The sequence below is a fragment of the Chaetura pelagica genome, unplaced genomic scaffold, assembly GCF_000747805.2.
Source record: "Chaetura pelagica isolate M959 unplaced genomic scaffold, ChaPel_1.0 scaffold11, whole genome shotgun sequence".
In the NCBI taxonomy this organism is placed as follows: Eukaryota; Metazoa; Chordata; class Aves; order Apodiformes; family Apodidae; genus Chaetura; species Chaetura pelagica.
Window position 1 is genome coordinate 694,665 of NW_009952694.1, and position 25,478 is coordinate 720,142.

The 25,478-nt window shown below is 35.6% G+C and overlaps 1 protein-coding gene across 1 annotated transcript in view; it reads left to right on the plus strand.

Annotated features, from left to right (window-relative positions):
* The window catches only part of NUBPL (nucleotide binding protein-like), a 79,925-nt gene that overhangs the window by 2,031 nt on the left and 52,416 nt on the right, over positions 1-25,478 (plus strand). The window contains exons 3-4 of the mRNA XM_009993928.1: positions 5,128-5,162; positions 13,749-13,839. Of these exons, the coding sequence (XP_009992230.1) occupies positions 5,128-5,162; positions 13,749-13,839 (126 nt within the window). The remainder of the gene's footprint in view (positions 1-5,127; positions 5,163-13,748; positions 13,840-25,478) is intronic.

Consider the following 25,478-nt stretch of genomic DNA (forward strand, 5'->3'; position numbering starts at 1 on the left):
TAGTGGTATGCTCTGTAGAGTCTAAAAATGTTTAGAAGGCTTCAAAATCAGGTCTCTGTCCAGTTTTCTCAACAACTTGCATAGACATTTCATAAACAAAAGATGAAAAAGTAGTTATAAACTGTGCAAAATTATTAGAGCCCTGTGAAGCACCTTGAACTCTTCTCTCAGCCCCACCATTAGGTTTTGAATAAGTTTTACTCTAACTGCACTCCTGATACAGTAGAACAAGATAGTACATGAGTTACCAATACTGCAGAAATTGGCTTCAGCTTAAACGAAGATGACAGTGAAGGTAAACTTATTTGAAAAGATCTGTCAAGTGTTTGAAATTTGCTTAAAATTATCTTCCTCTAGACTAGGAAGAGTCATCCTCTAATTGAATGTTGTCTACCATTCATCTCTATTTGCCATGAGTGTCACATTGCTGTAGCTCTTAATTTCATGTTTTGTGCTTGTATTTCAGCCATTCTTGAAACAGATTGTCTAATAAATACTAGAACAGACAAACATGATAAGTAAGAGTAACTGCACTTAAAAATGAAAAATTGAAAGCATTTTTCTCTGTACATAGAATACATTGTATACACTATCCTATACATAGGGAACACATTCCTGTACCAAGAAGTGCAAAACAATTGTCACTTGCATTTCTTAATGATGTACCTTTTGGTCGATGGTTATAATTCATAGGCTGATTGTTTCAGGTTACTGAAAATGTCAGGTATCTGTTTGTAAATTCAGGTAATCCTCCTGTATGCAAACAAATGCGCTGATTTAAGTTCTGCTAGTTGGCATCTATCTATCTGTCTATCTATCTATGTAAGAAAGTATGACACATATCGATACTACATTTAAAGAGCTCATACTCATGCATTTAAAAAAAATAAATCAGAGTTCAACAAGCATTAAGAGAGTTGAAATGTAAATGAGCCATTCAGATGTTGCTGTATTGAACAGCCTTTTGTTAACAAATGCTAAAAAAGAAAAAGGAATTAAGATTCTTGTTTATTAAAATGAGAATAAATGTCATGGTTCAGATGAACAAGTAAGGATCAGATAACTTGTATGAACAGGAGTATTGCATAGCATAATTAGGTACTTAAAATTATGTTCATACTAATGGAGGTTTCTGGGGAACATGTTTGGTGTTGACTCTGCTGACTCATTTTGAGTGCAGGAGTTGAAAAGGAAGGAGGGTAGTAATTAGAGGCGGTATGGATCTCTAATTCCTGAAGCACCACACCACAGAAAATCATAGAATGGTATGAGTTGGAAGGGACCTTAAAGATCATCTAGTTCCAACCTTCCACTAGATTAGGTTGCTCAGGACCCCATCCAAACTGGCCTTGAACACTTCCAGGGCTAGGGCTTCCACAATCTTTCTGGACAACCTGTTCCAGTGTCTCGCCACCCTCACACTGAAGAATTTCTTCCTCAGGTCTAACCTAAATCTCCCCTTTTCCAGTTTTAATAATCCATTATCCCTCATCGTATTGCTACAAGCCCTTGTAAACAGTCCGTCCTCAGCTTTCCTTTAGTCCCCCTTCAGGTACTGGAAAGCCACTATAAGGTGTCCCTGGAGCCTTCTCCTTTCCAGGCTAAACAACCCCAGCTCCCTCAGCCTGTCTTTGTTGCACAGGTGCTCTAGCCCTCAGATCATCTCTGTGGCCCTCCGCTAGACTTTTCCCAGGAGCTCCATGTCCTTCTTATGTTGGGGGCTCCAGAATATAATCAGTCTTATTCTCTGCATTTCTCGGGCAGACTGTCAAAGTTCTTCATATTCTTTCTCCCAGTGTGTTTATATTTGAATTGCTCTGGATCTGCATTTCAGGACAAGTGGATATACTTTATTTATGGTCAGGTTGGTCAGGGACATTCCTTAACCTGTCTTTGTATGTCTGTTGAATAACTCTGTTTTTGCATATAGCTTTCATATTGTATTCTCTGTTACTTGCCTAGGGAGGATGTGGAAGCCCCCTTTCTGGATGTGTTTAAGGCCAGGTTGGATGAGGTCTAGTGCAAGGTGTCCCTGCTTATAACAGGGAGGTTGGAAGCTGATGATCTTTAAGGTCCCTTCCAACCTTAACCATTCTGTGATTCTATCACTTTTTGGTCTTCTGAAATAGTTAAAAGAAGAAATTGTGTTAGAGCAAAAATATTTTTCAGTGCATGTTTAAATACTTTGGTTGGTTTTTGTTGGATTTAGTGTGAGTGCTTGGTGGTTTTTTTTGTTTTTGTTTTGTTTTGTTTGCTTAGTGTAAGTTTCCTTATATGGTTGGTTTGTTTCCTATCTCTTTCCTGTCAAGTTTCTGTATTTTATCAACATTCTGCTGTATGTACTCCATCTGGCCAAAGATGTTCTGATTTTGGTTTGGTTTGTTTTTTTCATCTCTTGTGTCTCCTCTTTTGCATCTCCTCCTGAAGATGAGACTAATGTAGAAAATTGATCCTCTAATGAGAAGTGTTCAAAGTCTTGAAAGAAAAGAAGTTTCTAATTTATTGAAACTTAGTGTTTTCAGTTGTGCAAGTTGAATACAATTAATAGCTGGTGTTCTTGCTCACATTTTATTATTCCTGCAGTTTGAGGAAAATGAAGCTATTGATACTACCAACTACCTTGGCCTTGAGAGATTTTTAGCAAACTCTAATGGGTTGAGATTTTTCATTATTGTTCAGGAGAGCTGATAAAGTCAACACATGGCCAAATGTATCTCAGTCATTTTAACTGTGTGTTATTTTTTTTCTCTTGCATGCTTTTATTCTGCATGTAGGATGTACTGTTATTGACACTCACCCTTTCAAGGTCAAGGCCAAAATCCATCTATTCCCCAGACACAGGTCTGGGCTTTGGCAAATATGACAATAGTATTTGTTAATGTTTGTTTTTTTTTCCAGGATTAAGTAGTGTTTTTTTATTCTGCACATTCTCTGCATGTTAAAATATTCTGAGAAATAGTAATAAACAAGTTATTCTGTCTATAAGTGATACTTCCATTGAGATGTAAGTATTGACAGTTACCTTTCAGAGAGAGTTGATGTAGTTGGCTGTAGGTATGTTATTAATGATGTAGATTAACCGTATCATGGATGCACGCACAGTCACCTGGCTGTGTACATGTCTGATTTTGATCCAAGAAGTTTCATTTGTGTTGGTAGCTCAACATTCAGAGAGTTCAGCTGTGCTATTTCTAGGGCCAGTTTGAACTTGGAATTTACAAAGTCCAAACTAATAAACCTCCCAGGTTTGTACTTACATCAAGAAGAATAACTTGTATCAAGGATGATGCACAGGAAGATAGATACTGCCTGCCTATTTTAGCATGGTTGGAGATACAGTGGTGACTTTTCTTGGAGCCTGCTGTGAAGTTTTAAAAAAATAAGTAAAAGGAAAAGGTGGGTTGAACCTCTGGAATGTATCTACCCTGGACTCCTCTACATGGGAACCTGTTAATGGGGCCAACATGAATGTTTAGAGTCAGGTTAGGCTCTGTGCTGCACCTCTGTGCCCTCTTAGAACCAATACAAAGACAATGGAATGCAAGAATCAGCTGGGTTTCAAAAGAGAACATGAAATGTACAGCTAGATACCCTGATAAAAAACCTCAGGGTTTACCGCTATATTATTCCTACTGTCTACCTTTTTTTCCCCTTCAATAGTTGAATATCCTTTATTGAAAAAGCATTATGGATCATACTTTATAATTTTCACACACAATAATTGCATAGGAAGAAAATAGATATATAAAGTGTCTTTAATACTGTGTGGAATAACTTGCTGCTTCCTTTGTGCCTCTTCAAACCTGAGGTGCAGTTGATTTTTAAAAATTTTATTTATCATTGGTTTGCTTGTTTTTTCTCCTTATCTGTGATTTGTAAATTGGTCTCCAAGTTTCAGAGGATAAATTTTCCTCTGATTGATTCAGGGAACAATTAATCAAGCATCTGTTTAAATAGCAAATTGAAGAACAAAAGCTATATGCTTTACCAGCTTAGGAGTAAACCCAAGGTTGTGTGCGTCTTAGGAAGAGCTGTACAGTTTTCCTCATCAACGTCACCATTTTGTTTAAAGAAACGCCTCTTTCTCAATGCTAAATTATTTAAACTGGGAATCTGGGCCCCCGGCTTGTTCTCAGTATCTTCATGCTCTTTCAGTAGAACAAGATTGACTGCAGTTTATCTTATTTAAAAGGCTCTGTGGACAGCGATACAACAAGGCGTAAAGAAAGCAAAAGATGTTACTCAAGTAGGAGTTCTGTGTGGGTTTTCTGTGTGTAGGTTTTTGTTTTGCTTGTTTTAAAACACTTTACTGCTTGGATTATAAAAATTACTATCTGGTTATACTGAAGCTTTAAGGAGTTTTTCCAGCATTATAGAGGTGGTGAGCCATTGGAAGATACCACAGCTTGTAGTTGCATTTTAGTTATGGGATTTAAGTATTGATGGAAATGTAAATCATGTAAACAAGCTCACAGTCTTTTAAATTGCTTCATCTGGTTTTTCTTTAGTTACATATGCTTTTAGGGTAGATGAGACTTTGTTTTCTGACATAAAAATCAAGCAAAAAGCATGCATTGTACCATCTTCAAGAAAATATCCACATTTAATATATTAAACAAGAAATAAATAATAGAAAAAAGGCATGATCATCTTCCTGGTGTACTTGAATAGTGTAAGTCAGTACTTACTTAAACTCTAGTTTTTAGAAAGTTCAGTAGGAGACTGTGGTGAAGGTTGCCTATGGTAGTGTCATTTTAGTTTTATAGTAAAGTGTCCACTTTTCAAAAGTCAAGTGGGTACTTCGGAATTGTTTTCTTAATGTTATCCTTTGGCAGAAAAAAGTTAGATTGTGTTTTTTGGTTTTTTTTCAGTGCTGTCTAGAAACTTTAAAGTTTACAAGTTTCTGCAGGTTAGCTTGAGTTTTTAACAGACATGGACTGCAATGTGGATTCTGCTGCCACTTGAACGTATGTTGTAGAGGTGCAAGAAGCTAAGAATCGGGATGATGAATGCAGTTATAAAGTGTTATGTACTTATATTTATTCTTGTTAGAAATGATAGCATTCTCAATATTTAGGCATTAAGTTTTCTTGCACTTATTATTTTTTTCCTTCCTCTTTCTTGCAGTGAATACAGCCCTCGCCCTGGCAGCAAATGATTCGGTAGGTGAATATGTATTTAGCAGCCTTCATGTGAAACAAGTGTGTGAGTCATAAATGAAATGGTTACTGCTGGGGGCAGTCACGTATGATTAATCAAAGTATTTACTCTGACAATTTCATTATTTGGTGTTCAAGGTCTTCTGAATTTATATTATTTTGTTTATATTTTATCAGTGCCATGAATGACTTAGTAGCTCTCATTATTCATCTGTGTTTGGCTATGTCCTTTCCCTTACATGTCTTGGAGTTCAGCTGCAATTCTGCAGGGATGTGTAGACATAGTAGAGGAAGTTTGTGCAAGTTGGAGACACATAATAAATAGCTACATCCTATCACTGCTGAGCACTTACTTGGAAAAAATATGAGTACGTGCTGGATGGTGTCGAAAACATTTTGTGTAGCTCTAAAGACTTAGTTTTTCTGGATAAATTAATGTGCAGAAGTACTTTATATAGAAACAGCTGAGGAAAAAAAGGAGTTTCATATCTTCCTTGAAGCTTGGAAATATATTTTTTGAGTGACAGAATATCATTGCAGAATTTGATTTCTTGGACTATAAATAGACCACGGGAGCCACTCAAGTGTAAAACCAACAGGTCTTCCTTATGTCCACCTGCTACTATAAACTGAGAGTAGTTCAATTATGCACACTTATTGCCACAGAGGTAAACTGAGAATTGAGCTTCACTTCCTTTGTAAGGATGTATAATGCAGGTTCTCTACTCATAGAGCATAAATTAAAAACAAAGTATCCTCAAGTACTTTATTCTGGTAAATGTAGCATCTTTTTCATGTAAATGATGAGTAAAAGAAAACAGCAGGTAGAGGGAGTAAGGTTTACATGCAATCTACACAGTTCTGTAGAAATTTTATAAAAGATTAAGAAAAATTCCATAAACTTAGTTATACTGCATGAAAAGAGAGTGTTTAAAGCTGTTACATGAAATATGTACTGTTTGCAATGGTATCTGGTCTTGATATTTCACAGCTTTTAATTCTGTGTTTTAAATAAGCTGCTGGACTAATTTGATTTCAGAGAAAAATCTGTCATCTTGAAAAGCAAAACTGCTTGGATGGCTCTTTCTAATTAACTTCAGAAGATAGCATTTGCTGTAGTACTTTTACAAAACGAGTGTGATCTTGCAGTCTGATCTGTTGTTGTGGCATGGTCATTGAGTAGCTCCATGGAAACTATGTCAACTAATTGCACATAACTTTCTGTACCAGCTTAAGTTTTTTTAAGGTTGTGCCTGACACTTTCAAAACATGCAGTTTTGTGCATTGTTTAAATTTATATTTAGATAAAGCATCTCTTGCTTGTTCTGACATACACAAGTTATGGGTTATACCCTTCCATTAGGAGTTAAACGTTTAGCTTTTAACATAGTAATGTGATACATAACTTCAGGAGCCCATTAAAACACTTTTAAAGCACACAAATAAGACACACCATCATCTAGAGTGATCGAAGAGGTTGTTGCCAGAGTTACTTGAAAAATTGGGGACTGAGAAATAATTTTAAATTAATTGAGCCAAGAAAGTTAAGTAAACATAGAATGCACTGGTAATTTCTGATGTTACTATTATGTGTTGGTGGAACATGGGAGGCCAGCATCCATTGGCTGTTAATCAGTGAACAGCTGAAATTGATGAAATAGCTGAGACTTGCAAGAGCCCATGGTCACAATTTAACGAGATGCTGCCATGATGAAATTGCGCATTAATGAAGCTACAGGTTAGAAATTAAGGTGGATTACATCAACTCAACTATATCTTGTTTGTTCATGCATTTCTATATATGTAATTTTATTTAAGATAATGATGGTATGTATCATGTTTATATTTAGCTTTTGGTTTGAATTTGCTGGTGTGTTCATTTGTGTACACCCATTGGTTTGGGTTTATTGTTTTGTGAGTCGAAGTTATGAAATTAGTATCTCTGGGACCTTGGTCCAGGCTGGGATTGTCCAGTGCTCTGAATTGTAGGGATCATTGTAATGTTCAATTTTGTTAAAGTGAAATAAATAGGGAGATCTTTTTCCAGAGTCTTTTGGTGCCTCCTTCTGAAGTTTAAAGTGAATGTCTTTGACCTCAGATATACAGTGATGGATGTCTTCATTTTACTTTCAATAACTACTGATTTTGCATCACCTTCCCATTTTTTTCCCTTACCTTCATTGCTATTGTAAGTTTATCTCCTTCCAAGGAAGCAGTCATGTACATCAGGGCTTCAGCAGCCTCCTTCAATTTTATTACAGTCTCTTACAAGCAAAATAGAGATTTATTGAAGCTGATGCTTGAACTAGATATACTGTATAAAGGAGGAAAAGACTTGTGAAGTAAGATAGGTCACCATGACAATAAAGGTCTATGCTTCCTTCATTAGATACAGCCAGTTTCTGTTACAAGTTCAGTGTTTATCAATAGATTTTCAAAGCAAGTAATGTATTGGACCTAAATGACTTAAAATATAATGTTGTCTTCTGATCTTTCAAGTGTTTTTTTTTCTAAGATTACAAAGGTCACAGGCTGTTGAGAACAACTGTTTTCTGGTGAGGGAGATCTGTGAAAGATGCTTTCAAAAGAGATTGGATAGTACATTCTTCCTGCTTTCAGTAACAGCTGTGTCATCTTATTGTTGTTTTATAGTGTCATAAGCTAGAAGAAGATTAAGTCAAAACACAAAAGAATTTTTTGTCCTGTTGATAAAAAAAGCTTCCTTCCATCTTCTCTTGAAAGTCTTCTTCCTATAGTTAAAAACTAAACCCCCACTGTTTCTATAGATATATATATATTATTATTATTTTAAATCTATATTTTATATGGAAGTTTTTTCAGTTATTATAGTGATGGCCTGAAGTATTAAGGCATCAACAGAGCCTTGGACATTGTCATTGGCGCTGAGTGTTGTTGGCAGAACTGGGATTTGAGTTCAAGTCTTCCATGCCGGTCCTCAGTCTGTTTGGCATATTTCTATCTCATGGTTACAGAGAAAATAATTCAAGACAGGATTTCATTTAGATGCCTAGACACCACATCAAAGACAAAGTAGGGTTTTTTTGAGATTTGTTTTGGTTGTGGGGTTTTTTGTTTTGTTTTTGATGCAAAGCCAGGGAAACAAGCAGAGCAGCCTCTCATCCTTTTCTGCAATATTAGGCTTTTGGTACCCCGGGTTACTTGTTGTAGATGGATTAGTTAAGAATTGTATAAGCTCTTGTGCCAGTACCAAGATCTGTAATCTATACGGTGTTTTTTTTTGTGTTAAGAAATAACTTAAAGTTTTACCCTTTTGTCCCATTTTTAATTGCTTGCTTAGTTGGAGAGCTGATTCTTTTCGTTCTTCTGATGTACCAGCAGTCGTTTGTGCTCCCCTAGGAGCACTTGGGAAGAATTTTTGGGTTTTGTGCCAGGACGATTCATATTCAGGCTAGAATGACTATTTATGAAAGCTGCCTGGCCAGAGACGATTTATTATAGTAGAAACAAGTTGAATTAATAGATGGCAGCAATAATAGCATAGAGATTGCTTGTTTATGAACAGAGTATTTTAGTGAGCAAACACCAGCTGTGCATGACTAAGGATGGCGCAAAGCCAGTTGGGAGGCAGCATGCTTGTGCTGTCACTATGAGCCAAGCTCCCCAGTCAGATTTCCTTTGACTCCTTTTCTTTCCAGGAAGACTTATATTTTTCACTTTAGGATGAAATGGTTTTTGTGTTGTGAAGAATGGTGGAGCAAGAAGTAAAACCATATGGAACAAACAAGCATGTAAGCATAAGCAAATGGCTTCTGCCTGCAGTAGTGGGGGCAGGTGATTAAAGGCATCAGTTTTGCATATTGTAGCTGGACTCTGTCAGGGCATTATTTGGTCTAGCAGACCAGGACCAAAATTTGAACTACATGAAGGGTGATTTCATTTTAGGGTATGGCCTTTGTTTTCCCAAGCAAACCCACTGGTTGCTGAGCAACGTAGGATTTTAAGTCTAAGACCATCAGTGTTTCTGTACCGAGGGAGGCAGCCGGCTGGGAGGAGGAGCGCTGGGGGTGGGCAGGGCGCCTCTTCCCCTCCTATAGCGTTTAACTTCAGGCAGTAAAAGGCCAAACGCATTGTCTTGTAATGTAAATAAAGCTGGGGAAAGTTGATGGTTAGCTAAATGAAAAACACTTATTCAAACAATATCACGGTCAACATGTCACAAAGCAGATTTTTTAAACAGAAAACTTGTGTGAATATCTACGCATACATAAGAGATTTCTCACAATATATAGCACATCTAGCATAGAAGCTCTATAGTTATAAGCAGAGTCTTCACGTGAATTCACTGTTATGATAAAATTAGTTTCAGTTATTTCATTATGTGTATTTAATCAAACAACACACATTAGTTTAAAAACTATTCAAAATTCACCGAGGCTATTCTCTTTACATTTCAGTTTTTTTCAGGTGTTTGGCTCCTGTAATTAAACTCTTCATCTACAAGATACTGACTGCTGCATTAGTAGATGACTTCACAATGTATATACATTTTCTGATAAGGAAAAAGTTCCATGTGGCCAGAGCAAACAAATCTAGAAGAATTTAGACAATAATGGGCTTCTTCACTGAATAATTATAGCATGAAGGCAAGTTTTGACCTCTTTTGTCCTCCTTCCATGCAGCTTTCCTAATTATTGGGGTTTAATTTCTAGGCATCTTTACCTTTGTTGCTTAGAGAATCAGAAGACTTAACTGCTATAGATAAGGTCTTCATGCTTGTTTCTTAATGCTAAAAGTGTTTATAAAGCTGGAGATGTGAATTTATACTGTTTGGGATCATCTTGTTCTGATTGCTCAGCTTCAAGATCAGCTGAGAAAATGAGAGTATAAAGCTTTGCAAAAATCTCAGGTTTTTAAAGTAAAAAATTAATGGGAGTAAAAATATTTTTAAACATGGGCCACTTAAAATGTTTTATTAATCAAATAACTCTATGCTTTAAAAATTGTTACTTTCCTCAAAGTATTGCATGGAGAGTTAATTATCCTCATCCTGGATGTGGGAAGGGACAACTTTTCACTGCCAACTCTGCACATGTCAGACTGACGTGTAAGGTGGAGCACATTTATAATAATTCTGTCATGGTGTGAAGGTGTTGAGGCATCCTTTAGAGTTCTTGCAATGTTTGAGATTCTATTTTGGATTTTGATAATTTACTTTAAAAATAGTGTTTTATTAATTTTTTTTTTTTTATATAGGATTCGTAATGTGCAAGAAGGCCAAACAAGGTTGAATTACTGGTATCTGATATTTAGAAATCTGTAGGAGCTACTGCAGACTGTTGTGGGGAGAAATGCCAGAGGAGTTGAGTAGCTGGCAGAAAATTAGAAGTTCTTCATATGAAAGAAAAGGGCTTTTAAACCAGTAGAAGAGCAAATGTTTAAAACAAGTCTGCGTTTCTAGGATAGAGTGAGAAAACTGTAGTGTTACTTTTTTGGCTTGAATCCAGTTTACAGCTAGACACTTAATTAGTGTGCAGCTGAGAGAATTAGAGAATTAGGAATTGAAAGATGGCTATTCAGTGTGTCAGTATGTTAAACGAGGAAGCCAGAGCCTATCCTGATTTTAAGTTCCCTTTTGTCCTATGTGTTGCTGCTTGCAGTTTGGGATTAGTTCTAAGTACGTAATGACATTAAAAGAATAAATTGAGAGTCCTGGTGGTGGATTAAGAGTACCAGCTTTAAAATTAACTGGCACCTTCACTTAGCTGAAATTTCTGTCTTTGAAATGGGTTGCAGCTGCTAAATATCTGGGTTACTTCTAATGTAGGGAATCCTTCACTTCATAGGACAACATCGGCTCATTAACCTGTGCCTCTGTCCCTCTCAGGCTGAAAACCGGGATATTCTGATGGTCTACAGAGTTTACTTCAAAGTAAAATATCATCCACTAACTTCCAGTGGGGATACATATACCTTAGCAAATATGGAAAACAGTCTTGGAAAAAATGAGCAAAAATTAAATGAATGCTCTCAGAGAATCTCTGGATGTTAGTAGTAATGTTGATTAATAGCTATTTATAGCAGCTTTTTCTGATTTTTTTTTTTTTTCTTTTGTTTGGCATGAAGTCTTTTATCAAGCTTGTTCCTCAATAAATAATTTGGCAATCTTGTAGAAATCAATTACTATTACCAGATTCTTCACTGAACACAGAAGTATGTGCGGAAGGGCCTTCTGTGAGATACGAATGGAACTGGTTGCATTTGGTTGCAAAATGTGTAACTGAAAAATTATGTTTTTCAGTAATATGTGAAAGACATAAAATGGAAACTTAAGAAAGTGTATTGGAGAGACTAAACTCTTAAATGTCTGCTAAAATAGTTAACAGAAGGAAATATAGGGATCATTTTGTCATTGGCATGGACCTGTAGTCTATGTAAGGACCACTAAGAGAACAAACATAATAGTAATGGAATATTTTTCAGAGTAAGAGAATCATAGATGTTAGAGGTTGGAAGGGACCGCTAAAGATCATCTAGTCCAATCCCCTTGCCAAAGCAGGATCACCTAGAGGAGATCATACAGGAACGCATTCAGACAGGTCTTGAAAGTCTGCAGAGAGAGAGTCTCTACAACATCTCTGGGCAGCCTTTTCCAGTGGTCTGTCACTCTCACAGTAAAGCAGTTCCTCCTCATGTTCTAGCTTATAACTCTTGTTCCTTGTCCTGTTGCTGAGCACCACTGAAAAGAGACTGGCCCCTTGCTCTTGACACCCACCCCTCAGATATTTATAGATATTAATGAGATCCCTTCTTATTCTTCTCAAGACCAAACAGCCCCAGTTCTCTCAGTCTTTCTTCGTAGGAAAGATGTTCAAGTCTCTTAATCATCTTTGTAGCTCTCTTTTGTACTCTAAAATAGATCCCTGTCTCTTGAATTGGGGAGCTCAAAACTATTCCAAGTGTGTCCAGTTTTGAATTTGCATAAGGAAAAACAAAGGATTTTTGAAGTAAAAACTTACTTTTCCAAGTGTAATAGTAGATAATTTGTGGTAAAGCATTTTTTACTTCACAGTTGTAAAATTTAAGATGCATTTGTTTTTTATTAGGTAAATTTGACACTTTAAATTGTTCAGCTCTTAAAGGTACCTTCAGGGTTTAATACCAATGGCTTAAAAAAAGAGAAGATGGAAAAAAAAGAGAAAGCAGCCTTCACAGAAAAACAATCCCCCAAGCTCAAAATATTACCTGTTGTAGTAAAAAGACTCAGTCTTGCTTCTCACATGTCTCAGCTTTTATGAGGTAGTTTCTTTATCTTACATGAAATTCAGATTTATTTAGAAGTAGTGACCTGAATATGTAGGATGTTAATCCAGGTGCACTTCTGTTTTAAAAAAACCCCACCAAACAAACTCCTTGTGATACCACAGAATATACTTTGTGTTTAGAAGTCCTGTTAAAGGTGAGAGATGTTGTATACTTACATTAAAAGCCTCGTTATACTCTACTTCTAACCAGAAACTTGATAGTTATCACTGAGCCTTTATCCTTCCCTCTTTCCCATCAAAACTGCAGTAACAGAATGGCTTAGTGTATGACACCAAACCATGAAAGCTTCATCCAAAAAATTATGCATGTTTTGAAACCCTAACAGTGAAGTCTGATTAAGCATTGTAGGAAAAGCTCCCATTGCTGCCTTAATCTTGCAAACAAGCCCTTGAACATGCTTGCAGTTTTGCAAAATGTTGAGTACAGTTAGCTTTTTATCATAGAATCACAGAGATGTTAGAGAAACTTGGCATTCAGCACTTTAAAGGGCTTGCTCTTTACTGCATGATTTACAGAAGTTGGTAATTGGTAGCGTGTCTTGCCATCTGTACAAAAATAGTTTCATTTCCACAGAATGTGCTTATAGAAATCAATCTTGTGTAAGTCTAGACTACGTAGTTGAAATAATTTTTATTTAAAGTTTGTTGCCTAATTTACCATATGTAGTTGAATAAATCCATAATTTTAGCATTCTTTTGTGTAAATGCATTTGATTAAAATGTTATGCCTGCTTAATTGGCTTCAGAGACTTGCATTTCAGTATTTTTAAGATGGCAAAAGTTTACTTTGGACGCTTAAATGGAAGAGAAAAATATGTTTTGCATGTTTTTGATATAGTCACTACTGTAATTCAATTGCATTGATTCATATATGTTCACAAACATTGCTTGGCTTTTTAACAATAAAATGTGATACCTTTTAAATAAAGTGAAAATTATATTTCTTCATAAACGTACATGGAGTAGACATGTACATTGCTTACAATGTTTGTTAATATGTATCTGTGGTCTACATTGTAAGTAAGGAAATGTGCAAGTGAGGATTCTCTGTATTGAGAATGTAAATTGTGTGAAGACGTCTGGCTCAGCTTGTAGAGACATTGTTGTATTTTGTGCTTCAATTGCAATTTAGAGAAAAAGGAAACAGGGATAAACCTGTGTTTACAATCAAGATAATACTTTGTTTCTATGGACAGTTTTAAAGTTTTGCTTAACTAATGATTAATAAAGGAAGACAGACATTTTGATCAGTATTTGGTTTTGGTTGTTGTTGTTCTTTACACAGACAAAAGAAGTTGGTTTACTTGATGCAGACATATATGGACCTTCAATTCCAAAGATGATGAACTTAAAAGGAAACCCAGAACTAACACCAAGTAAGTGGAAGTGATTTTCCTTGCTGTCTTCTTTGTGCAGGATGAGCATGGACCACTCACTGGTGTTCCCTTGGTGTGGCAAAGAAGGGATACAAACATAAGATGAAGACTTAGTGTATTTTTACCTTTTATTTTTCAAATTTTATTTTTAGTAATGAATTTGCTTTCAAAGCTAGCTTGTACAACTAGGACCATACTCAGAGTTGTCTTTTTTTATGTCTTTCCATAGACCTTGGGAGTTTCATGCACAATTACTAGAGACACTGGAAAGGGTAACTAGGAAAAGAAGATTATTGTCAGTAGTTTCAAATTTTCCATAAATATAGAAGATCTCCAAATTAAAAACCAAAACCCACTTGTCCACAGGAAAAAAGGCTGATCTAGGAAACAAGAGAAGGATCACTAAAGTATCTTGTATAAAATGTCATTGACTCTTGATACATTTTCCTTTGAAGTTGTGTGTTTAGGACTGCAGTGGTGGTGACTTAACTACCAGAAGGTAAAGACTGGACAAAACACCTGATTTTCCATGTGCTAGGAAAGATTCTGTTTGGGGGGAAAAGTAAATCCTGTTAGGAGAGAAATAAGGAAGACCTAAAGTAGAAAGGTTGCGTCAGGTCTGTTTACCTTTTAGAAATTTAACTTCTGCTCAGGCCAACCATGGGCAAAACTGAAGAATGGCTTTATTCTGACAGCCTGTTAATGTGATACTTGAGTATAAGGGAGTGTGCTCTTTTGAGAGTGAGGTGATGGGATTTGTTTAATGCTTTGTTTTGCCTGTCCTGTGATAAAGTGCATGTAGTTAGAAAAATTAAAAACATGTAACCACAGACAAAAACAGTCCCACACTGTTATGACCTGGCCTACATGTTAAAAAGTACTAGGATCCTACTGAAGAATGTACAAACTGGCAGGAATTGTTGACAGGGAAGGATTATGGACATAAACCAGCTCAAATAGGACATAAAAGGGCTACAGTGAAATAATCAACTATAAATACCCCTTAATGTTTGTGGGCAGTAATTTCTAGGTGCAAGGGAAGTTAAATATTCTTTCCACTTCCTTTCATGCCATGATCTTTGTTAATTTTACTCTGCTACTGTTGTAGAATGTCCATTTGTAGCTGATCTTAATATGCACATGTGTAAGGGTGTTGTTGTGGTGGTGGTTCTAAACATTCTGAGGTGGTCTAACGCCCACAGAGTGAAACAGTGCCAGTGCCTTTAAAGGGTGGTTATTGAGCTTGCAACGCCAGCCTCTGGAAAATGAGTAAGTAGCAACTAAAATTTCTTATATAATTAAAATTCTGTCTCCTTATTCTTATAAGAAAAAGTAATATATTTCTATATACGGTTGCACTGTATGTGCTTATACAGGCAGCTGTCATAAAAATTACAGACTTTATTTATATAATTTCTAAGAGAGAAGCAGAGTACTTGGGTTTATTTGTTAGGTTTTTGTTTTCTTTTTTGAAGTCAAAGGCTAATTCTGTTGTGTAATAAAAAAATAACCCTTTCATGTATCAACAGTATCATCATGTATTGTTCTAATCATCAAACTTCCTGATTCAAATTGAAGTATTTTTGCATTCTCTTGTACTTGGGACCCCACTATGGGCACACAGCATACAGGCTTTGATTTTCTGGAGCAGACTCTTGGGGTTTTTTTGCTATTAACATGGCATTTGAAATGCGTATGCAATGTAAACACAAAAAGGACTATATTGTGTGTTCTTCATATCTTCTTTCTTTTTTATGTGACATAGACTTTTTCCTTTTCAAAGGAGATGAAGTGAAAATTGCCTGAAAAATTGATTAGATAACTTGTACCTTCTTGGACATTTTGTGATGCATTTTATCAATCCATACCGAATTTAAATCCATGTCATGAGTCACAAATAAGAAGCAAATTGCTCAGTCCGTTTCATATGGCTATACAAATTAACTTGCTAGAATACAAGATCTTAAGAGTATATTCAGTCAAATATTAGGGCAGCTTGATTTTATTTATATATACATTTTAGTGACTGTAGATATTTTGGGTATACAGCTGAGAATTTGCTGTAAGCTTTTGTCTTAAAGTATTTTGAGTGTTGTTAAAAATGTGGAGTTCAATGTAATAAATTGAAGAATTTCCCTGAATTGAAATTGCTGCTGTTAACTTGTAAGCACTAACATTTTGACTGCTAAAATGTATTCTTTCTACTTTTGTTTGGAGTGTAAAAGCAAATATTATCAGGATTTAAGAATATACTTTATATTTTAACTGTCAAAAAATGAATGTGTGTAATTCAGAAGCTCGGCATATTATGCAATTCTACTGAGAAAGTCTTAGCAATTCAGTGTGAATGATAACAGGATAGAATTTATGTTTCAGGAATCTGTTCACTTCTCTGTGCACTTTTAACTCTTGAATTGATGAAGCTGTAGAGTAACAACAATGAAAGTGTTGGCAAAGTAGCTGACAAAGTTTATTTGGTTGTGGAAACAGGAATTTGGAGGGCATAGGAAGCTTTAATTGTGAACATCAAGGATTTATTTGAGGAGTGACAGGATAAGCTTGCAAGAAAGTGATCCATCATACGTGTATATATATGCTGTCTAGCTAGAAGGATCTACCATATAGGTGTATATATGCATGTCTAGATATTAAAAGATGTATGACTCTTGTATTTTTGTATAGTGAGTTTTAGTGTTATTTTCCAATTTCTTACTGTTTTCAAGAATAAAGCATAAACTCTGAACAAATATTGTTTTGTGCAGTAATTGATCAAGCCTAGGCAGTTCTATGTTAAAGATGTGCATTAACAATGTATATTTACAGTCAGTAAGTAAATTAAAATTAATATTTTTTTAATAGCATAGAAATAAAAAGATGTATTTAAAGTTTGTTGCTGTCTTCAGTGTGAGGCATGGATTTGAAAATGAGAATAACATCATCCTTCATTACTGAATCTAGAGTAATCTTGAGAGGTTCTAAGCACTTTTGCACTCTTTGATTTCTATTTCTTTTCTCACATGTAGTGGCTGAAAAGGGATTAGGGATGCCTTGTACCAGAAAGAATAAATCCATGCAGCAATTATTACTTTTGAATAGTAATTATTATAGTTATGCTGTAATATAAATTTTCAAAATGAATTAGTTCTTAGTGAGGAGAGAGTATGTAGAAATGGAAGATACTCCATTAATTTTGCAAACTAGTACATTGGGAAGTCTTTTCACATTTAATTGGGTGTCATTGAAAATACCTTAACTAAATGATCAGGGAAATACTAGTTAATAAATTCACAACTAAATTTAATTAACTAATGGAGGATTATCTAACTTTGGAATAAATATTAATATCAGTATACACATGGCAATGCTTATAAACAAGTAATAAAAACATTACTTCTGTTCTTTCCCCAAATAATTTGCTTAATAACCATTTTCTGGCTTAGTGAACTGTATAATTTCCTTTTTTTTCCTTTTTCTTTTACAGATTTACCACTTAAACTAGTTGGCAGAGAGTAAAACCTATTGCATTACCAAAAAGATAGTGCTGTTTTGCCAGATGAATATAACATTTCCTTTCATAAATTATTATGAATGTTTTGATGGACTTTTTTTCTTTCATAGTTTTGTGCTTTTAATATTTCAAAGCTTTGTTGCCATTTTATGATATCCTCAGTGTTTTTCATATTTCTTAATAAAATAGTATATTCAAAAAATCAGTAGTGGGCATCTGTTTTCAAAATCTGGAATAAAGAATAATTTCTGAGATAAAGCTAGCAGTAGCTGTGTGGCCCCATTGAATTGAATAATAGAAGCTATAGAAATGAAATTACTGATAAAATTGTAAAGTCAGAAATGGTTAGTTGCTTTTTTTTTTTTTTTTTTTTTTTTGGGACACATTTCCATGTCTGCTGTTCTTAAGTCTGGTAGCAGAAACTTGTAAAATAAAATTATAATATGAAATATAACCTCTTGTGAGTGTTTATAAAGATATTTGCTGAAAATAGCTATATTAAAGAATTGTGGTGCATCCACTTGTGGGTTTTAAACAGAAAATATGGAGTGGACTAGTTAGAGAAAACATTGCACAAGTACAATAGTTATTGAGATAACAATGAAGAAGTTTCTTGATCATACCTTATAGTTTAATTTTAAAGATACAGCTTGTGTTCTCAAACAAAGGTGCATTTATCATGCTTTACTAGTAGAACTGTATCGTGATTATTTGTGAGCAGTTGATTTTTAGTTTTTGTATACTCTAATGGTATGCTTTACTGAATCTGTTTTGAAAGAGGTCTGAACTGAAACCCTGTGTTTTATTTTTAGTGATATCTTATCCTAGTTTATCTAGATGGCTGAAGTAGTTCCAGGTGTCTCACATGTGACAACCTGATAATTCAGAATGTTGTCAATAGTTGTGGTTTACATTTTGGGGGCTTTTTAGTATCTAGTGAGGTAATTGGAAATGAGAATACTACTCAAGTGTTAAATATTTTATTCTGCACTTTGACTATTGCCCTCAAGTTGCTAACAATTAGCCTACACCTGGACAAATTATGTTTAAAAAAACTCCAAACCTCTAGAAGAGTTAAAACTGAAAATTCCAAAAAGTAAGGTAAAAAAGTGTAAGATGAGAAATGTAGTGTAGTAATTAAAGCTTTTTGCTGAGAGCAGTCATTTCAGATAAATGGCCAACTAAATTTTACTAAATAATATTGCAGTATAAAATACTGAAGCGCTGTAACTAGAAAATACATTTCAAGTACTTGAGAACAGAAGTGTATTAACTCTTCATGTTGTTAGTCTTGCAGTGGAGTAATTATAAATATTTTTTTATATATTATGGCTAGCAAATATTCATTACATTATGTTTACTCTTACATGTACAAATGGTTTGTCTGGTTCAACTTTTATATACATGGGAATTAAATTGCAAAATGGTTTTATTACAGTAACATAATAAATATGTCTATTGTATGTACAGAAACAAATGATTCTTTTTTTTGTTTCTACACTAAACACGTTTACCTTTTTGCTGATTTCAGAGGACTAGATGTATCTGTCTTCACTACTAGAAGTAAAATTAAAGAACTCTAGCTAATTCTCAATTTTCTCAGTTTTTTTTACCTGGTAATTTCATTTTCATATTTTTTTTTCTTTGTGGGTTTATTGCTCTATTTTCCCTCTTTCCTTCCCCTTCTCTACAGTACAATGGAGTGGCTCTTCAGAATAAAGAAATGAAGCTGAATACATAAAATTTTTTTTAAAAGCATTGCAATAATTTCCCTGTAGTGACCAGAGGCTACAAGTAACAGTAAGAGTTTAAAAACCAGCATCTTGTTCCTTTGCTTTAGTTGATGGTCATTATCTTTTAAAGTACATGGAACTACATGTGAAATGCAAAAGGGCATATTTAATATACACAGAAACACATATTTTTTAAATCAGATTTTTTTTTTTATTCTACATAATCATTTCAACAATTCTTACTTCCATGTCTTTTCACTTACATTTCTTTTTATATTTAACAGTGTTTAGTCTTAAACAGGCTGGATGAACTCAAAGGTATTGAGTTCCAAAGCTCTGAAAGCAATAAAAGTCCCTAGTTAACTTGAATGTTTTTTGAAGTTAGATCTTGAATTGAAGGTAATGTATAGCAATGTCTGCACCTCGAGTTCCTTCTTCTCCCTGTTCTGATTTACTGTCTGACCTGGGTAGTTCCCCTCTCACAAAAGCAAGTCAGTGCTTCAGATAACATGAACCTTCCCAGAGGTTTTCTGAAGGAAAGAAAGAAGCCCTGCACTGAATATTGGTTTTGCCTGTTTAATTTGTTGTGGGTATAAGGAACTAAAAGAAGCCACCCAAAGTAGTCTAATAAAGCTTTCAATCCACTATAAAGAAACTTTTGACTCCATGGAGACCTGAGGGCTTTTCAAATTGTGGGTTATTTTAGTGATAGTGTTGTATTTTTGTTTGAAACCTAATGAGTCAGCAATGCTTTAAAATGTAACAAAGATGTGACTAAATGATTCTGCTGTTTGTTTGTGCCAGATTTGCACAGTATAGTCTTACAGCAAGGAATTCTTTTGCTTTTAGATAGGACTAATGATGTCATATCTGCAAAGCAGTTCTGTTAATGAAAAAGCTTTTACAGATCTTTGTGTCCTCTGCAGTTATGAGAAGGAAATAAAGTAGAAAACCTACTCAGGTAGTGGGATTGGTAGACTGACAAAATATGATAAGCAAATCTTCTGGAAAAACGCAGATTTCTTTTTGCAGCTGTTTCTTAACATTGCTCTGTGGGCATTGAATAATGCTTTATGAGTCTCTTTGCTAGTTTGCCTTGGTTTAAGTATTTGTGATATCTTTGTGGTTAGGTAATACTGTTAGTGTGGGTTGTAGTGGGAAATGCAGCCTTCCTTGTGTGGAGCTCTTCAAGGTTAAAATACAAATTGCAGTACTTCTGGGCCAGTCCTGCAAATAAATGTGTAACACAGTGTGAAATCAAGCTTGAAGTCTCAATTAGTCTGTCACTTGCCATAGAACAGTCTGGACTTCTGGCATAAGCAGTTAAAACAATTATTTAAAATTTGTGACTCGGTCTGTGCTTTGTTTGGTGACAGCATTGTTCCTCCTCTGACATGAGTTGGTGTCTCTGTTTATTGAGGGATGGCTGGGGTCCTGTTGCTGTTTGTCCCACGCTGCTGCATTTCTTTTCCCTTTACTGTACCATGGGTAGAATTGACTTGCCTTTGCTTAGGAAACTAGCACTGCTTTAAACATGCTTGAGCATGAAGTATAGCTGGCTCTTCTAGATCATCCCTTTCAAATCTGCTCACCCTGTACAAAACTTGACTTCCTAAGGCATCCAAGAATGGCAGGAGACATCAGTACACAAAGCCCAACATTTTTGTTAATCTTCCTGTCCTTTGCCGCCTTCCATCTTTCTCCTTTTTGTGCTTAGAAAACTTTGTGTTCAACCTTGTACAGTCTGAAGCCTTTGTGTACTTGACTGGAACCTGAATCCTCCCATCTTGGGAGGTGACTTTCAAAATAAACAGCAAATAAGTTCCTTACACTTGTACATAGTAGCAGCCATATAATAATTACTGTGCTTAACAGAAAGTGCTGTGACAGTTGAAGTCCTAACTTAGTTTGTGATACTCTGTAGTCACTGCAGCATTAAACTGTACACAATTAAAAACCAGTTGATGTAAAAATTTTCAAGATTTTATGAGTGACCATGCTGAAAATCCACTTCAGCTTGTTTGTATGTATGGCACATCGACTCTGTCTCAGGTAGTCTTGTTTAATGTACTGGAATCCACAGATGATTCTGCAGTGTAGCTCTCTGGGTAGCATGGTGGCTGTGTGCTTTGTTGTGCCTTATGTCTTCTGTGTTTCAAGCAGTGAGATGTCACTGAGGTGTGAAGTGGTGGAAAACAGCAATTTGTCATGAAAACCTCAGCTAATGATGAGCTATACAAACAGCAGCAGAACCTTTAGCTTTTGTATAAGCTATGAAGAAATACTGACTTTCACCAATTTTGATAAATCTATGCAGATGGGTTACAATATGGATTTTATTTAAATAACATACTATGAAAGGTGAAGGAATACTTAAACTTACAACCTATTATTCAGAAACACAGTTTTAAAGCTGCTGTTTTAACACTTAAATATGAGATGATAAAATGTTATTCAGACTTTGATATTACAGACAGTATGTAACGTAACATTCTAGAGCTTTTTGTTTTGTACATTCCGTCTCAATTTGCTTTAAAAAATTTTAATCTTTTGGGTATTAGTTGTGAGCTTCAAGGGAAAATACATAACTTCAACAATGTATCTAAACCACTGAGGTCTTGTAGATGTTTATCTGTTTTGTGTTACATACTTTCCAATATTCGAGCGGCTGTAAGCGGAGCCATGGCTCTGTTAGAGCATCAGACATTGGAGGAACATAGCATACATCTCCAAATCCACAGGATTCTTGAATAACCTAGAGCAAGTTTATCAGTCCAGGTCTTAATTCCCGCATCTGTAACATGAGATAATAATTCCTCACATGATGTTGTTAGGTAAAAATGTTCCTTTAGGGTGCATGAGTTAAAGAAACAGGGCTTAACAATTAAGAATCAGGAAGCAGATGCATTCAGAGCATAGCCTGGAGCTTGCAGTGGTGTCTGTGCTGGAGAACACTTCTTTGAAAACATTTGGAAACCTGTATGCAAAGATCAGTCGATTGTTTTTAAACTGGAAAATCATGCAATTGTTCTACTTTTTGATAGATTGAGCTATTGATGACCCATCTTAGCACAACTTAGAAGCACCACTTTCCACTCAGCAACCAGAATCCAGTTAGGAAAGACAGGTGACTTCCACTATTAAGGTTTTTTGAAGCATTAAGTAAAATAGTTATCATTCTAGGAAGTCTCAGATCTTCCATTATAGTGGCAAGTTCCAGAGATAGCAGAATGCAATAGGAAACCTGTAACAGGGAGGAAAGTATGATATTCCAGTGTTTTCATCTCGTGTTTGGATTTTTATTTTATCTTTTAAAGAGTAAAAAAACCCATCCCACACTTTATTTCAGACACTTGAAAACTGTGAGCTCCTCCTCTGCATTAGTGCTTGCTCAGTAACTGAGCTGAAAATAGATTTGCTAGGGTGTTGCATGATCCACACTTTGTTCCCTAGTTCCCGCTGGCCGGCAGGTGTTCAGCCATCTTCAGGAGAGCAGGGCTTCATCACGCATAACGGTTGCTTGGGAAGGAAAACACCATAATTCCAAATGTTCCCCCTTCCTTCTTCCCTCAGCATTTATTGCCAAGCATGACATCATATGGTATGGAATAGCCCTTTGGTCAGTTGGGGTCAGCTGCCCTATCTGTGTCCCCTCCCAACTTCTTGCACATCCCCAGCCTACTTGCTAGTGAGGTGCCATGAGAAGCAGAATGGGTTTTGATACTGTGCAAGCACTACTCAGCAGTAATTAAAATATCTGTATTATCATCCCTGTTTTAATCACAAAAAAATGTAGCACCATGCAAGCTACTGTGGAGAAAAGTAACTGTCCCAGCCAAAACTGTGCATATAGTGCTAGACATAGTTTCTGTGCTGCACTAACCTGGGGCCGCCATTGAATGGTTATGTTGGGCTTTCTAGAAAAGGAGAATGGAGTAACATGGTTACCATGTCAGCAGAGTCTGCAAGGCTTTGCTTTTCTGTGGGGGGGAAAAGTAAAAAACAAATAAATTATAAAATGCAGAATATTCATCCTAATGACTTCAACATAATTTTTCCCCATGTAAGTAAAAATTCAGCCTTCAGACCATGGCTAGAACTCATTTAATCAGCAATCTGCTGTAATGCTGTCATGAATTAGCATGTGTCTGCCTTTTCCAGTGCCCATTTGTATCCTACCAGAAAATGTTAATTGATGCTCTGTTGATCTTACTGATCTGATTTTTTTATGCTCAGAGAAAACACGGCACCTTTTTATTTAGGGCCATCAAACTTACTGAAAAGTTGTAAATGAAGATATTTTATTGATCTGTTTGTGTAGGTGGCATAGTATTGCTGTGTGTTGTGATTTTAATAAATCTGTTTTGTTGTGTGTTGAATTTGTTGAGCTGCATGGTAGGCATCTGATAACAGCGGAGAAAGTGTTAACTGTACTCTGGAAGCAGTGGGAGTTAGAGATGTTGCTGAGATCTCATTAAGCTAAATCTTCTTTACATGTTACACTTTAGAAAATCTTCATGAGACTCAGAGCAAAGGAGGAGGAGTGCCTGTTGCTTTTGATGAGACAAGGGTGATTACCAGAGGCCACTAAAGCATTTTAGATTTGAGATAGTCCTAAGAATGCTTTTTAGCAGTAGGCAAACAGTGGGGTGCTCTGCAATATTTTGTATTATTCTGAGAATATGCAGAACATTAGAGTCAGAATATATGGCAGGCTGTGAATTGTTCTTCTGCATAGTATAAATTTGATTAAATTTTGCTTCTCAAAGCTGTTTATAGGCCTTGTTGAGCAAAGAAAATAAGATCCAGTTTTCATAAATGAAAACTGCTGTTGAGAAATAGATAGTGCACATGTTTTCACAACAGAGAGGTCCCTTTGGTTACACTATAGGTCAATGTTTGTGTATGCACAGCAACTTTCTTATTTTACCCACTGAGGTAAAGGAGAGGGAGATATCTGAAGGTTTGTCTGTACTATGAACTTAGTGTGTCTGCTTGGGCTCTAGACATAAGAAGCCGTCCATGCAGGCAGTGGCTAGTGAGATGTTAGTCTCTGTACATTTGACTGACATACTGTAGAGCGCTTGGATTGACACGAGAAGTGGCATAGTATTTGGTGAACTTTGTCAGAATAAATGCATGTGTTCCATTCTTACTTTCCAGTTATTGGTCCTCAGGTGCTGACTGGTCAGGGATTGGCCCCCTTTTTTTAAAATTTATTTATTTATTTAAATTCTTCCTATTTCATGTTAAGCATGAAGCAGACCTTGAACCTACAATGGTATGTGCTGTTGCAGATAATTTTTTTCTTGTTTCTTTTTTAAAACTCTCTCACAGGTAAAATATGTGTAGTAATTTTTCTCAAGACTACTAACAGTATTAGATACTAACTTGTTTGTTGTTTACAGGGACACCAAAGCAGTGCCTAGAGATGGTTCTAGGCTGAAGTGCAAATGTCATCAAACACTTAAGAACAAAAATATTTTAATACAGGAGGGAGAGTAAGACTGTGATCCCTAGAAATGTGGCTAGACAGTATAATGACACCAGAATAAGCCTTTGACCCTGGAAAGAGCTGTGCAAGTAGACAAGAGTTGTATTACACAGTTGCAGTGCATTGGTCCAAGCCCATCTCTTTAGTAATAGCAGTTCCATACTAATTTGTGAATGCAATAGTCATGCAAGTGATTTGTTCAGCTTCCTATTTTGTTCTTTTTTTTATTTGTAAACCAAAACACTGTAGATAGGAAAAACTGCATCCGATTTATTTTCAACCGTATTTTCACAAACTTACATGGCTTGAGTGCCTGCTTTCTTGATTTCTTGAAAGCTTTCATCTGTAGAGTTTAGCTGTTTAATTTATGTGCTCTTGGCTGTTATTTTGTCTGAATTTGGAGTTCAGCTTTCAATACACTGTGTTATATGAAATTCTTTTTATTTTATAGTCTATCTTTGAGTGCATCAGTGGTTTCTGTGAAAATATGTATTAAAATATTTTTTTTATTACTTAAAGTATTCTTTATGTTTTTGGTGGTTTCTGCCTGTGCAGGCTCTTAAAATAAATCAGCTAGACCAAATAAAATTCCTTTTGTTCTTTTGTATGCATGCACACAATTTTGAGATCAGATGTGCATTTAAGATAGCAGAGACTATAAGGAGAACTTTTTGGCTTTTATGGGGTTTTGTTTTGAATGCACTCATTTTTTGTTTGCTTTCTGCTTACTTACCTCTTTTTTGTGAAAACAATTACACTATTCCCCCCTCCTTTTTCTTTGTTGACACTGGAAAGCATAGAAATATGGAGCATAACAAGGACATTACCTCTGCAATATTTAAATAAGCATCTTTGTTCCTGTAGGAATGTAAGAAGTCCTACAGACTTCTGCCAAACTGCAGGA